This window comes from Camarhynchus parvulus, chromosome 1A (genome assembly GCF_901933205.1).
Source record: "Camarhynchus parvulus chromosome 1A, STF_HiC, whole genome shotgun sequence".
In the NCBI taxonomy this organism is placed as follows: Eukaryota; Metazoa; Chordata; class Aves; order Passeriformes; family Thraupidae; genus Camarhynchus; species Camarhynchus parvulus.
Genome location: NC_044586.1, coordinates 33,367,363 through 33,383,302, shown reverse-complemented (window position 1 = coordinate 33,383,302; position 15,940 = coordinate 33,367,363). Strand labels below are relative to the sequence as shown.

At 46.9% G+C, this 15,940-nt stretch overlaps 1 protein-coding gene across 1 annotated transcript; it reads right to left on the bottom strand.

Annotated features, from left to right (window-relative positions):
• Positions 1-908: 908 nt before the first annotated feature.
• Positions 909-9,616, bottom strand: CSRP2 (cysteine and glycine rich protein 2). Its single transcript, XM_030961090.1, has 6 exons — positions 9,523-9,616; positions 5,775-5,893; positions 3,672-3,840; positions 2,559-2,691; positions 1,794-1,887; positions 909-1,215 (listed from the first exon to the last, which is right to left on the bottom strand). The coding sequence occupies exons 2-6, from the start codon at positions 5,884-5,886 to the stop codon at positions 1,139-1,141; spliced, it is 585 nt and encodes a 194-aa protein (XP_030816950.1). The 5' UTR covers positions 5,887-5,893; positions 9,523-9,616; the 3' UTR covers positions 909-1,138.
• Positions 9,617-15,940: the final 6,324 nt, after the last annotated feature.

Genomic DNA, 15,940 nt, shown 5'->3' with positions numbered 1-15,940 from the left:
GAGAGTTTTTCCTAGGTTTCCTGGGCTGTACTGTTGTTTACTATCTCACTCCCACCTGAAATGTGCTGCTTCAGAGTTACTGTTGTCTTTTTCAGCTCTAATCTTTCCTGCTCTGTGAACTGGAAAAGTTCTTGGGTCACTGAGCTGGCTTGTTTTTCCTCCTGTCCACATGGTTCCTTTATAACCTGTACAAAATGCTCTTTGTGTATTATTTTGGGTAGTACATATTTTTCTAATTAGGCTTTTGGCTTGAACTGCTTCACTGCCTCAGACCACGGTCATAGATGTTGCTTGAAACTGCTTTAGACCATGCAGACACACTTGCTTAATGTTTAGTTGCAGCAGTCCCAGTTATATGTGTTTCCATAACTTCAGTGTTATGAAGGGTTCTTTTATCCCAAAAAAGTATCAATTTGCTTCTCAAACCAGACAAGAGTTTCAAAGTTCTTTTCCTATCTTTACCTCACTTCTTAATCTGCAGCAGTATTGGTGGAGTATTCCTGCACAGTAAGTTCTGTGCATAACAGTACCTCAATACTAAAGCACACTCAGCCCCCCAGAATGTTATGGTTTGGTTTTCATTTACTAGAAGAGATTCTGTGCCAGAGACAGGCAGCCATTTAGGCACACAGGTAGCCCTTATCTATCACTTTCAGAGCTGTGTCACCATAGAGAGCAGTAAATTAAGATTTACTACTTTTGTGCAGCGAGCAGCTCTTTGGCTTGCACACACATGTATTATGGTGTGATACTGGAGGAGAGTTATTCAGCTCTGAAGGCCATGATTGTGTATGTCCAGCTTTCAGCAGAGCTGTGCATTAAGTCTATAAAGCATCATTCTTCCACCCCTGAAGTACCCAGCAACATTCCTCTCACTTTTATTGCTGACAAAGTAGGCAACACTTAGATTTAGGGTATATCAACAAGCAAAGCTTTATTGAATTGATACTCAGTATTAAAAGTGTTACAGTGTGATACACAAGGCAAGAAAAAAAGCAGTGTGTGTTTGTTTTTAAAATCATTGGCGGAAGGTACACTACAGTAACTAGTATCTGTTTCACAGTAGTTAGTAACATTTGAGAAACCCTTGCTCCTTCTGGCAGGATCTCAGCAGAGCTGGAAGGTGGTTTTAGCCCCCTCACTGGGCATGAACAAGGGCACCTGCTCCCTGGCCATACCCAAATCCCTTGGGGCCAAAGTTCTTCGCATAACAACCTGTGAGAAAGATGAACACGCAGTAGCTGAGTCTTCTGGCGCATTAATTAAGAACAGCATTTTCTGGGCTAAGCCTCTCAGTGGCATCTCCTTAGTCACTAGAATATCCCCCTGGGAAGCAACACTTAGAAACATTTTGTTAAGTTGCATAACTAACGGGACTGTTTGGTCTGCATAGCTCCCAGCCCACTCTGTGAGAGCAGTTCACAGGTTGAGTCTGTGGCTTGGTATCCATTAAGGCATTTGTTGTTATGAAACCACTGTGTGGATCAAGTTTATATCCACAACCATTCAAGAAGGCAGAGCACAATGCTTGCTGGCTTGTTTCCTTACTCTGATCAGGCACAGGGCAAGGCTGCTGCTGCATTTCTCAGTATGTGATGTTTTACTTGATGCAGATGTCAACTACATCAGCAGCTTCAGTAATATCTATTTCACAGTTACTCTATTCCTGTGACTTACAGAGCACTTCCATGTGAACATGAGCCTAAAAGTTTCCTATATCAGCAAGATATTGACCATTTGTCCTTGTAAGGCACCTTGAACCATAAACAAATGCTCTTTATTTCTTTTCTCACCTTTACAATAGATTTCTCCCTCTTTTTCAGTTAGGGTTGTAGATTCTAGGCTTTTTCCACACTTGGCACATCGGAAGCAGTTCTTGTGCCATGGCTAGAGAAAAAAATAAAGATGATAGTATTAATACACAGGATGCCCAAGCTGGTAAAAAACCACATTAACTGGAGATATCTGCATTGCTATTGATTAGAGAATGGTGCAGTGAAAAGCAGCTGAAGTGCACCAGTAGCAGACAAGAGCATCTGCATTTCTGTGAGCAGCACAAAGCCCCAGATTCCACCCAGCATCCTGCTCAGAGCAGCATTCTGAAAGGTTTGGGCTTGCTGTGATCAATTCAGAGCAATCTTGGCTCTCTGTAGTGAGCGAGTCAGACAGCTGGCAGACTGACATGCAGTTTAACATGGTATTTTCAGAGACCATCCCCCTTCAGATGAAACGTTCTTTAGATGAAACATTCAGCCTCCCTCACAAGCTGCACACCTAAAGATTGTTTCCTCTTCTGGGTGAGAGGGGCTTCTGTCGTTTGCTTCAAGTCTCTAGCACGACACAATATTAAATCTTCACCTCTGAAATCTAAGGTGATCACTCATCACCCTGCATTTCAAGTGATTTTTTTTTTCAATTAAGTTGATTGATTTGATTATTTCCAGTGCAATTTTAAGGTAATTGCCCTGCAGTTGGTTCCCTGCTGGGACTGACATAACACACCTTGCCCAATTTCAAGTCCACGTAGCAGGTCCAAAACAGCACATGCAGTTCCTTACCTTTCCAGCTCCTATTACTTTCTCTGCTGCATAAACAGAATCACCACACCTAGAGCATTTCTCTGTGCCTCCAAACTTCTGAGCGAACTTGGAAGGGTTTGGATTTGTGGTGGGCCGGTGAGGAGAAGGCGTGCTGAAAGAAACAGGACATTTGTTTTCTCTACTCTTTTACTAAAATGATCTCTTGCTCTGCTTAACAACATGAACAGACCAGCACCCAGCACATGGTACAGAATACAGTACTGCTGCAAAACTGGAGAAGTAAGTTACCAGCAAGGCTATCCAATTACACTTGGTAGGGAAAAAACCAAAGCCACAACAACAAGAAGAGAAAGACCATGCTTTAAAGGATAAATAGAAGGTACAGTAAAGGCTAAATTTCCTGAGGAGCCTTCCTCTTTTCACTTAACTAGAAGAACTGAACTCCATCAGAACATGGATTTTTCAGACAGTAAACTACAAATAATTCTGTTAAGTTCCTGTCCACTGATTATAATCAGGAACCTGAATGGATCACTGAACCTGGCTGCAGAGCATACATCATATAAACACTAAGCAATAATTTGGGAACTTGCATGAAGCAAGTTGTAAGACATACCGCAGTTTCTTTGCACATGCTCTGCTTTACAGCAAGAACTTAATCAGATTAGGAATGTTTACTATTTAATGTGACTTGGTTTTGGCTATAATTAAGCACAAATGGTTCTTCATTTGCCAGTTAAAAATTCATTCTGCTTGTAGCGCCAGATTCTCTCTCAACTGTCCAAATCCATCCCTGCAAGAACTGTTGAACAGGAGAGCAATATGAGACCCACAGTCACCTCTGTGAGCTCATGCAATGCCATCAGCAGCCCCATAATCCAATCCCCTGTGGCTCATTCATAAGATGAGTGTGTCCTTGCTTGCACTATCTCCTGCTTCTGCTGTTCAACTCACACAGTCACCAGTGGGAGCTTCGTGCAATGCAGGTTCAATGCCCTGCATTCAACTAGACTAGGGTATTTTGCAGTTTCTATTCCAAACATGAACATAAACAAAATCCAGCCTGAAAGACTCCTCTGAAAATAATACTGAAGGACAAGGGCCATGCACCCGACAGCTCAGTTCACTCACCTCTCAGGCTTGATGCCTAGTCTCTCTCCCCTGTCCATGTTCAGCGTGCCTGCCCCTTGGCCATATCCATAACCTTTTGGGCCATACTTTTTCCCATAGCAAGATTTGCAGTAAACTTCAGCATCATGAATTGCTACAGTTGTGCTGTCCAAGTTTTTCCGGCAGACCACTGGAGGTTAAAAAAAACATAAATTAAACTGCCTTAAGGGACTATTTCCATCAGCACACATAGTAAGCCAAAAATCAAGTGAGAAGTGATGTTATGGTTTTCCCTGTCCAAAATTCTTCCCATTAGGCAGTGGGACCACCAGAGATTAGAGGGAGCAAGTTGCTGTTTGAATTTGTGAATTATGCTTAGCCCCATAAAGGGCTCTATTCCCTCCCACCTCTTCATGACCATGACATTTAAAGCCTGGAAACTTGCCGTGGTTTGATGAACAAGGCTGCTCAGAAACCCAGAGGGCAGTCAGCAGTTTCCCTTGACAGATGCCATACAGCATGAAGCCAAAGCCTATCAGTACAGAAGAGCCCCTGCCCTGCCCTTTTGGCCAGGGTGGGGCTGGGAAAAAAACGAGTCTTCAAGGTTTCCCACCTCCCTCACCCCCCCCCCCCACCCTCAATACTGCTTCAGGGCAGAGCTGGGGCTGGTTCACAGCTGACACCGGAGGGGCTGTGCTTTTCTGGCATTCCTACATTGTCCTCCAGCACAATGCAAGCCCTCTACTCAAGGTTACAGTAGAAGGGAGAACTATTTCCTTCCTAAACCTCCCTTTGTATGCCAACTGCCGTGCCCTTTCCATCTGCAACAGCATTATGCCCATGAAAAAGAATTTGGGGGAGAAAAAAAGAAACACTCTCAATGAATTTTTTGTTTAAAGATTTTAATGTCTGCAAAACACTGGGTGACTTTTGCTTATGGCAATCATTAGCTCCAAGGTTCTCTTTATAAGACGCTAATATCCAATAAGTAAATCAATTAATGCATGTTTGTGAAGCCTATGGACTTTAACCCCAACAGAAGTATGCACTAAGGAAAACTATGTATTTAGACACACTAGAGCCATTGTTTGACTGCAAGTTCCAGGTTTCTTTTAATAGTAACTCCCATACAAGGCTGAAAATGAGGCAGCCGAGGCATCTAATCTTTGTTTTCTGTGACCAGTGTAGAGCTCAAGGAAAAGAGTGTAGGTGTGCTGAGGCTCTCAATGCCAGCACAGCACACCAAGGTTAGGCAGCAGACTTAACAGCAAACTTGTTTGAGAGGCCCAGGGTAACTGCAGCCAATATAAGAAGGCTAAACCCTAGCTCTGAGCTCTGCCCATATGTATTAATCACCAACAAGTGGGGAAAGCAGTACCTCATGTTTGCAATAAGGTAAAATTCTCTGATTCAGACAGAGAGGCTGTCTGCTCACAAAGTACGAGCCTCAGATTCACAGAGACCCTTTGTTCCCCTCATCTAAGCAGAGGTATTTTCGGCACAGAAAGCGATTTTCAATGCCTCACTGGGCTTGTTGGTTGGACTGGAAAATAATGCTTTGGACTCTTTTCATCTGAAATAAACCACAGGCCTCTGTGCCAAGAAAGTTTAGGCTTTTGGCTGTGCTAAAGCATCACAACAGCTCTGCTGTGCTCATGTGCATTGCTGTCCTGGTCTGCACAGGACTCCAGGGCAGCAGTTTGATAACCGCTCCTTCAGCCTCTGCCAGCCCCAGGACCACGGGAAGAAGCCCAGCTGAGCTCAGATCAGTGCAAACAAGGCTCTGCCACTGGCCTTCCTCCTCTGCATGAGCAATGCTTAAGCCAGGTTTCCAGCCTCAGGATCCCTTAGACTCCTGAGAAAAAGCTGGCAAGAGTGCAAATGGATGTGCTCTGCTCTGAGACACACATCCTGCTCCTGATATGACAAAACCTCTCCAGGAGGTGAGCTCTCCCCTCAGGACTGCCAAGCCCAGGAAGCACATGGGGAAGCAGGAATCATGATGGACAAAGTCACCTCTGGCCACTGCCATTCCCAGTGTCTGGGACATCTCCTGTGGACCAGCCCCCTGCTGCTGTGACCCCCACAGCTATGGCAAGAGAGATTTTGGAGGAGAATACTTACTGCATAGGAAGCAGCACCGGTGGAAGCTCCTCCCATCGCACTGCACCTCCTCAGCATGGTAGACGGTGTGGCCACAGGCTCCACATTTGTTGCCACCTCCCCAGTTCGGCATGGTGGTTCTGTGTGCCCAGCCAGGCAGGAGGGGAGAAGGGGATTGTTAAATGCACATTAACAATTAAGGGACATTGTTAAATGCAGTGTCCTCCATCACCCTGGCCCCAGGACAGCTGGGCTTACAGGCTCCTTTAAACCAGATCTGTGAAGTTTGGGTGGCATCAGAGCACAACCCTGTAATTTCATCAACTGTTTAAAAACGTGACCCTCCACTGCGTGAGAAGTTTTTGGGACCAGTTCAACTTCCCAGCTCTTCAGATGCCAGACCAGACTTAAAGGCTTAGGCAGGCTCTCTACGGCTATTTGTAAAAGCAGACGAACTGGCAAGGGGAACAGAGACCACTGCTGCTGAACAGCAAGAAAAACAGAGACACAGTCTTCACGAGCCATGTCCTCTGTCCCTGCCTGGGGATTTTCAAAGTTACATAAATTGGATATGCACAAATTACAGTTTCATGCACAAGAGCTTTACTGTACCTGGAACGAATGCCCCCCTAGACGGATATAATTTCAGTTTCTATGCTTCACTAATGCTGGGCCTCTTGTCTGATAGAAGCAAACCAGTTGTGCCAGCAACGGCATTTTGTTTTACTGCAGGGCCTGTCATTTGGGATGTGGAACAAGCCAAAGTTCACTTCACCGGAAAACCACTTATTAGGGCTGTAGGAACACTCTGAACTCCTTTGAGATCACACCTGCACTTCAAAGAAGTTTAAGGGGGATTATTTTCCAGGGGCTCCACCCCTGTTACATGAACTGCACCTTTACCAGGCTGGTATATTAACCAAACCCAACTGCTCAAGTAGTCACAGCTGATTTAAAAGGAAGCGAAACCCCCTCTCATGCATTATTTGCAATGGACACTCAGAAAACTCTGGGGACAGGCATCTCACCCACTCTGTCAGCCTGTAGCCTTGGGAACAGTCTCTTACATTAAGCCAGAAGCAGTAGCTGTCCCATCTCACGCTGATCTACTCCCTCCCGAACTCCCCTGCACACTCTGGCACCATCATCAGTGGTTCCCCCCGAGCTCTTCCTATTCACTGTCTGGGGTTAAAGCTCCATAGCAGATCCCTGCCCATCACCTTCGAGATCTCTGGGGCTTTCCTCCCGCTGCCACTGCCACTACGGTGAGCCAACACAGCTGTGTTTGCTGAAGGCTCAGCTCAGCACCACCACCTCCCACCAGCACAGAGGCCAGCAGCAGCCAGACAGGGTTACTGCCTCCATGAGCTTAACCCAGCAGAGCTGCTCAGCACTCATCACCCCAGTGCTCCTTACTGATCCTCATTTCACGCAGGGTTTTTGGACAAGGACCACGGTTTGCCTCCTGGAAGCCCAAAGGCACCTCCTGCCATCCTCCCCCGCCAGCAAGAGCATTCCCTCCCTGCAGAGTTCCCACAGTAGCACAGGTCAGCTATCAGGGAGGGAGGCTGGGAAGGAATTTCTTGAGACCTTCTGACTTTTCTCTGCAAAACTCACCTTCAGTTGCCCTGAGAAGCTCTCCTAGGCCTGACAATGAGAAGATACGCACAACATCATCCCCACACAAAGGCCACAGCCTGCTGCCTTCACTTAACTCTGCACTCATCCCTCTGAACAAGAAGCAGAGGACTACGAATCTCCAGTTGCCTCCCTTGTCAAGAGAGAGGAACTGGAAGTGCTACCCCAGGGAGCCAGAGAGGAGCGCTTTGTCTCAAGAGCTCTTTTCTCTAAGGGGTTTTTCTCCCAAAGTGTGGGACAGGCCTCGGTGCAGAGCAAGCTGCCTTGCACCCCAGACCAGGTAGAGCAGACTCCTAAATCACAACTGAGAGCAGCAGTTTTGGCTAAACCTGAATTATGTGACCCATCTTGCTTGGTGAAACAAGCCTCCCACCCCAGCGGCATGAGCAGCAGTTTTAGGGATGCAAGGTAGGACATGTGGTTCCCAAGATATGCTGCCAGGTAGCTGCTACAGGACCTTTGTCCAAGACAGCCAGACAGCCATTCATGGCATGTGGGAAAATGAGATTAGTTTATTAACCTAAATTGGGGCACCTTAGGTACATTCCTAAGCAACAGCTTAGGAAACTTGCTCGGAGTGGCTGAGCAGTGCCATTTGCACACTGACACCAATTACTGAGATAGCCCTTTGTTTAATACTTCCATGGGATTAGCATCATTACTGCTCCATGGTTTAGCACTAATACCCTGACCTAGCTCATAAAATTAGTTTTATGACATTTCCCACTTTGCTTTTGTCATTCTTGGCACAACTGTACAGTTTAAAAATCAAGATTCCATTTCTTTTATCCAAGTGCTTGGCTGTGCTACCGCACAGCAGCTGACATCAATCAGAGCAAAGAGCGTCCTTAGCTAAAGTGAATATAGGCTGCACAATGCTTTGGAAAAGGAATGCATGGACTAGGGAAAAAAAAAAGAAAAAAGAAAAGGAGAAGAGATTCCTTTCCACTCTGTATGCTTTCCAAAGCGTAAATGGTATTTGGTACAAGAACTGCTTCTGTTTTTTCCTCTCATTGCCACCATGCTCATGTTCTTTGTGCATTTTCATGAGCCTACATTATCTTAATCGTTTTGTTAGCAAACAATAATTTCGTTTCCATGCACACTAGAGCTCAGCTGAGGACCTGAATCAGGTTTCCCCAGCTTTGCCCCAGATTTCACATGATATGTTGGGCAAGACAGGGTGCAGCTCCACCCTTTCTTCCCCGAGACAGAATACTAGACGACCTGACAACCATTAGCTAACTCAAAACGCCTGATAAGGGCTTTAGGAATTCATTAAATGAAAAATAAAAAGGAACTGAAGTCGGTACGTCAAGGTAACCGTGTTCTCTTCCAGAGAAAGTATTTCCATTTATCCTCCCCATGATGTTCCTATGCCGCTTGCGTGGGAAGAACGGCAATATTTCCTCAGTTACTCAACAGTAGGAGCGCCCTCCTGGCAGCGGTGCTCAGGAGGCGCCTCAGGGGCGAGGGCTGGCTCCCGGCAGCAGCTGTGCCCGGGACAGCGCACCGCTCCTCACGGCTGTGCCCGCCACAGCGCACCGGCCCGGCCCGGCCCGCTCCTCACAGCTGTACCCGGAGCCTGCTGCTGCTGCCCAGGGCTCCGTCCCGAGCGCCGCGGGGAGCGGGCTCAGACCGCCAGCCCCGCCTCAAGCCTGCCCTGCTCCCTCGGGACTCTCCGGCTAGCTCATGCAGGCCTCCGGGGAGCTCAAAAGCAGCAATTAAACATCCAGGTGATCTCACTGCCAACACCAATAATTCTGGCTGTCTGCTGCGGCTTGATGGCAGCTGCTCGTATCCAGCACGCATCCACAAGACAAGCCCCGACAGCCGCCAAGTCCTTTCCGACCCGTTTGTTAACAGCGGCTCAGATTCAAGAGACCTAAGCCAGCCGCAAGACAGACGCACAAGAATTCCAGGCTATCCGGTTATCCTAGACGGCTTTGTCGGCGGCCCGTCGGAGAAGCCCGGTGCGTGGCAGCTCCATCATTAGAGCAGCGGAGCGGGTGAGCATGGCCCTCGCCCCTGCCCGCCGCCTCCCCGGCCCCGGCTCGCCGTGTGCCGCTCGCCACCCCCGAGCCCTGCCCGGGCCGGGGTCCGGTCCGGCCCACCCTGCCCCGGCACTCACCTCGCCTCGGCTCGGCGCGTCTCGGCACGGCGCGGCCCCGCGGCGCCTTAAAGGGCCGGGGCGGAGCCAGGAGGGGCCCGGCCCCGCTGTCCGCGCTGGGCCGGCCGGGGCGAGGGACGCGGGGCTCGGCCCTGCCGGGGCCGCCCCGGGGGCAGCCGGAGATGGCCCAGCTGCAGCCTCGGACCGCAGCACCCCAGCTTGTGGTTTTACCCAGTTTTACGATTTTACTTGACGTACTTGCCGGCTCTGTGACCGTGTTTCCCCAGAGCCCAGGGAAAGGATGCCGGGGTCGGCAAAGAGGTTTCCCAGGACGTGAGGAGCGGGCGAAGGCAGGAACCCGTGTCCGGCTCGTAGGAGCCTCGGGGACTCGGCACCGCAGCTCCCGCTGAACCACTGCTCCAGTGGGAACTGATGAGGAGGCGCCTTAATATTTTCACAAAAGGCCGGCAATTAGGGCTGTCTACAGCATGCTGGAGATAAGTGCCCAAGGCTTCAGCTGCTTTTTCTAAGCGTCCCAGTTTCCCAGGGCTGTTGCACACTGGCTCTGTTGGTTTCAGGATTTTGCACAGGGCTCCCTATGTCTAGCGGGAGATGTGGGTTTATCCCCTGCTCGCTATTAACCCAATACCAAGTCACCTACTCGTTGCCCGCAGGAATGCCAGGCGGCACGGGAGCGACCTTTTCACACACACCAGAGATGGAGCCCCAGGAATGAAGCCCTGCGGGCTTGGCGGACGCAGCGCCCAGGAGCCCTCCTGCACAAGCTCTGTGCAGCGAGGTGGGCTGTGTCCTGGCTGGGGTGAGAGATCCCTCGGAGCTGCTGGCACCGACACTGGGTGACATGCTGCTGGGCCCAAACTGCCTGTACTGTGAGATGACTGAAAATGACCTCCACACCAGGTCAGAGAATGACAAGGGTTACTCTTCCCTTCCCTTAAAATGTTCTTTCCATGTACTGCAGCCTGCATGCTGGCAGCTGCAACTTGCTGAGATTTTTTGCTTTCCGGTTTTTTATTTTCTTTTTTTACTTGTAAAGAATCTTGAGTGACCAGACTGTGCATGATTTATGTGCATCTCAGAGTCCCGCTCCATAAGCAAAGCCAGTATCTGTTCCTGTGGAACAAGTTGGTGTTCATTGTGAGCAAGACCAAGAGTCTGACCTCAAGCATCATAGCAAAAACTTTATGCTAGGCTTTGAGGGAAGCAAGCACTAGGAAGGAGAAGCAGAAGTGTTAGCAACTGTTGTTTCTTGAATTGGGGGTTGCATGAAGGGAGAGGATCTCTCAGAGTCCATGAGAGGCTGTGAGTCAGAGCAGGCTGACTCCATTTGCTGCAAGAAATGCCTGTGCTCTCTTGTCCAACTTGTCCTGCTCCCAGCCCTGCTGGAACTGCGTGTGATGATGCTAAGTTATTTACCAAGTCTCCTCGGGTAGCCTCCAGAGCTAATAGATTTTGTCTTTTGATAACATTTCCTACAGGCTATAAAAAATAAACAGCAGAGATCCCAATGGGGAGAGAGAAGCTTTGCAGACCTAGCAAGGCCTGACCATGCTCAAAGAAGGGAAATTCTCACTGTGACTAAGGGGCCATGCTGGTATGAAATAAAACACTTTTCAGTGATGAGGCACTGCTGAGTCAGCTAGAAGACAGTCTGATATCCAGTATTTCATTTTCTCATGTTTAGTATTTAGTCAGTTTCTCAGAAACAGAGTAACCATGAGGGTCAGACATAAGAATATCAAGTATGTCCATTACTATAGGAACAATATTAAGGATACATTATTGCAACACTTGGGAATAATACCTTGGAATGAAGAAAAACAAATGAAAGAATGAAAAATTTTACCACATACTTTATTTTTATTGATATGGACTATTTTTATCAATAAATTTTATAAATTTAAGTATGCATAGGTATATTTGTTATCTATAAATACATAGTTATTTTATTTATGAGCATACTTATTCTATCTCCTCTGCAGGTCTCTTTTTCTCTGTTTCTTTCCTGAGAGCATAGTTCAGAATTTATTTAAGATAAAGCCTGGATCCAGCTCTGCTGCATTCCTCCTTGCTGTCCTGCACTCCTTCAACCTGTCATCCTGAACATGCCTGCCATTGCCCAAGCAGCCCCACTGCCCCCTCCACCTTCCTCAGCATCCTACTGACCTGATCCTAGCCTTCCCTGTGTTCCTGCCTAACTAACACGTGCTGTAAGCTGCTCTTTCTGACTCACCCAAAACTTCAGATGATGCCTCTACTCACTGACTTGGGGAGAAATTTCCACCTAACCACCGTGGCAGGCCCCTGTAGGTAGCCTGGCTCCTGCAGTCTGCCAGCTTTTTTGTCTGGCTTTTGCCATTTTGAGCTCAGCAGATTATAATTAGGGCAGTTTATTTCTGAAAAGCAGTGTTCAAGTGTATTAACAGCTCCTGTTCCTTTCCCCTGCTGATTCGGCAGCCCAGGGGGCTGGGGAGGGTTGGGTGTGTGTGTTTCCTCTCTCTTCTTCTGCTTCCTTAGCCATGGGAAAGCCCACAGGCTCCACACAAAACTAGTTCTCCCTTTGTGGAGGGATAGAATGTAAGAGCATAGTGCAGAAGGTAATCTCACGCCTGAGGACTTGCAGCTGTACTAATCACCAAAGATTAGGAACAGGCCTGAACTTAATAGGCCACAGCTATGTCCAATAAGAAGATGAGTGCTACAAAAGGGTGGGTTAGCTGGTTGAGGACAGAGTTGGAGTTTGTTGGTTGTGTTGTGAGGAGCTGCCTATGAGAAATCACCAAGAAGATATGGGACTTTCACAATAAAATAACAACGTCCCTTCATGTGTAAAATTCACCTGAAGCATGTCTGTCACCTCAGAACAAATTTCTCAGGGTTTTAGCCATGCCATAATTTTATGCAAGGGCTGTTTTCCATGTTTTGAAAACTGAGTAAATCATCAGCTTGTTTGACCTAGTTACTTCTCAAAAGACTTGGCACACATCAGTGTACTCAGGGCTTTTGCACCTGCTAAGTACCTTCCACTCACCTGGGATTATCTTATCCTCGTTTGATCTGGTAGGCATGGCCCCACGGCTGCTTATGGCACAGTCAATCTGCTGGTAACCTTTGCTGTCATTTTCTGAAAGTTTATTCTCATTAGTCTAGATTTTACTTTGCAGGGGGTATATTCATATTCTGACACTGTTTTTTTGTCAGAACTCGTTTTATCCAAATACTGTTACTACTGACTGAAAATCTTAAGTATATTCTTGTAAGAGCCTGATTTTAGCTATTTTGCCTATTAGGAAAGCTGTTTTGAAGCTAGCATAGAGTTTATTGTTTACCAGCCTGGGAGGTCAGACACTGAGCAGTGCTTCCCATGGTACCTTGGTTAATTTCTCACTGGCCATCCCCCAAACTTGCCCCTAGTAAAAGGGATTTTCAAGTGCAATATCAGCAAGTGAAAAATTAATTTGTGCCCAGCATTACCTAGATTTGTCCTATCACAGAAGGAACTATGTGTTTAGCTAGCTTCCTTGTCTAAGTATCCATGCATCTCAGCAGTGTTATACGTTTATTCTACTATAAATATGATAGATTTGTGAAGTTTGCACAAATTTATGAAAATACAACAGGTGATTCTAGTGTTTACTGGAGCTGTGATTTTTGGTTTTTAATTATCTCTTCAAGTCCGATGTACAGATATGGAAAACATTCTCAGTATGAGAAGACTGTGCTTTCTAAGGTTATTGATTTCTTTATTATTGGTTATGTTTTTATTTTATTTTGCTTTAGAGGCTCCAGGCAGAAATGGAGGCAGTTTCAGAGCTGCCCACTGTTACAAGTGAGTGCTGGTGGAATTTTAAGGAGATTGAGCAGTGGGGTTTGACTCACAGGCTCTCAGATTCTTCTCCAGTTCAGTGAAGTTTTTGGGACCCAGTGTGTTCCTGGTCCCCCAGGGAGATGGATCCTTCATTCTGAGGGTCTTGCATGCAACACTTCAGCCCGATGTGAGACTTATCTAAATGAAGCACATGGTTTGCATCTAATCCTAAATACATTTAGTGAAGTAAAGCACAGTGTAGGCTGCCAGTGATGAAATTATCCGATCACAGCACTGTAAAAACCCAGCAAAACATTGAAGTTACTATATTGAAGTTCTAAGGCTTTGAACAGAGGTTTCTGGAAAGTCTGGGGAAACATGAGCTCTATTTTAGATGCCAGCTCAGCAGAATATGAATACCTGGACTAGTAATGATGTCACCTCCCTGGCAGGAGGCATAATCTAGGCTGAAAGTATTGAGTTCTTTAATAAAGCTCAATTTTTTTTCACTGTATGCTCACAAGGCCAGATTATCCCTTGTGTTGTGCTATGGAAAAACCTGCAGGCAAGAGCTTCAGTAATCTCAACCATGTACAAATTCTGTTGCTGACTGACAGGATATCATTAGCAGAGGACAGAATTTGAGGACCCACGCAGCTTGTTCCAATAATACTGTTACTGATTTTGAGGAGGGCAGGGAAGTGTATTTAATATCAGATATAAAGCAAAGAGGGGATAGCCAGGTGAAACTCTCTGACTCTGCTGTTTTCAGAAAGTTTCCCAGCTCCATCAGGCTGCTGAGGGAGTTACCTGGGTAGCAGATAGCAGTTTCTCCAAATACATAATGTCAAAAAGCTCTGGTTAGGCTCAAAAAAGAGCCCATATGATCTTTTTTTCCCCCGCATTGTCCCCTTTCCCAGTAACTCTTAGGACTCTAAACCCTTCTGCACCATGCCAGCACCTCTGCATGCAGCTTCTTGTCCTGATAAGAGGAGGAAGCTCAAAGGCCTGTTATGCCAGGGAGTTACATCACCTGTGAGCAACCTTCCTCAGAGCCTCTGGCAGTCTCTGCCAGAGCCCTGCTAGGCTTTGTGAGAAAGAAGAGGGCGGACAGTTTCCAGCTTGCATTGTGTTGCCATTACGTGAAGTTTCCAGTATCCTTACATCAAAGGAAAAGCATTTCAGACTCCACAGAAACAGCTAGGGGGTGGTCAGCAGTAAACCCAGCAACGTGCTGATGCTTGCTGCAAACCATTGCTACAAAAGCTGTCCCTGCCCCTGGCAGCACAACACGCTAAGATGCAAAGATGCTTTACCTTTCCCAGGCTAGGAACATCAGATGTAGAGAAAGGAAGGGAAAAATTTGGCAAAAAAGCTATCCTCTTGCAGGAGAATAAGCTATTGAGTGTGGTGGGCCTGGTAGTTTCTAGCATGTCTCTTTGCAGCCAGCAGTACTTTAATTGCTCTGACTCTTTGCAGAGGGGCTTGGTGGGGTTTTGTTCTAATCTGAACAAAACATGAGCATCAGACCCCTTTTTACTGACTGTAATGCCAGTGGCAAGCACATGTCATTTGGGAGCGTATGAGCATGCTGTGAAGCCTGTTTTTCTCCAGCAGTAGAAAAGTAAGGTGTACATAAACCTTGTCTCACATTGAACCTCCTGGGGGAAAAAGACAGGACTCCCCATAGATATGATTGTGCTTCATTAACAGCCGCTGAAGGAATAGGACTCTAAACCTAAGAGTGCCTAAGTGGCACTGCTGGTCACCACCTTAGTGGTGCTTCTAAGACTGGGTGTGGCAGCTGCAGCCAGAGCCAGCCATAAGATACAGCCCCCCCTCTGATCCCTTTGCCTGAAAACTAAGCACCTGAAGCAGGCTCTGTCTGAAAAAGCAAGGGTATTCTGGCTGCAGGCAGCTTGCCAAGGGAGACCTGTGCCTGAGAGCTATTCCCAACCTGCACAGCTCTTGGTTTGGTGCCTAGCAGCTGTGAGTCTGAACCTCTGTGGTGAACCAGCAGCAGCACTGCATTTGTATGATGACTTTCTCTGGTGGGTACCAGCTACAGGTGAGGCTGCATTAGCTCCTGCCATGAAAACGAGCTTCGATTAAGCTCTTGGTGGACACATTTCTGTCTCTGACATATCCCTGGTGTGCAGGATCCGTGGCAGCAGCTGTGTGGCCATCTTGGTTTAAAAGATCTACCAAGGAAGATGGAAAACTTCCTGGAATGGAAAGACACCCCCTCCCTCCAAATTATTGTGACTGTGTGACACAACAGTAATATCTCACATCTGCATTTTGGAGCTGAACCGCTCACTTGAGTGCCATCTGAGGAGGAAAGAATACTTTGTCAGTTCAATCAATCAATCAGCTAATCTGGTTATTAATTAATTTAGTTATCATCACTGGCTGGAGTATTTTAATTACCTCTATCACTAAATAATATTTGAACCAGTAAAAACAGGTAATAATAGCACCATAGAAATGCTGATTGTATGCAAAAGTTTCAGCAGGGAGAGGATGTCAGGGCTAAGTTCTTGGAGATGTGTTTGTGATTGTATTAACCTAAAAGCCATTGCAGTGCACAGTGAGCATCTGATGCGAGCT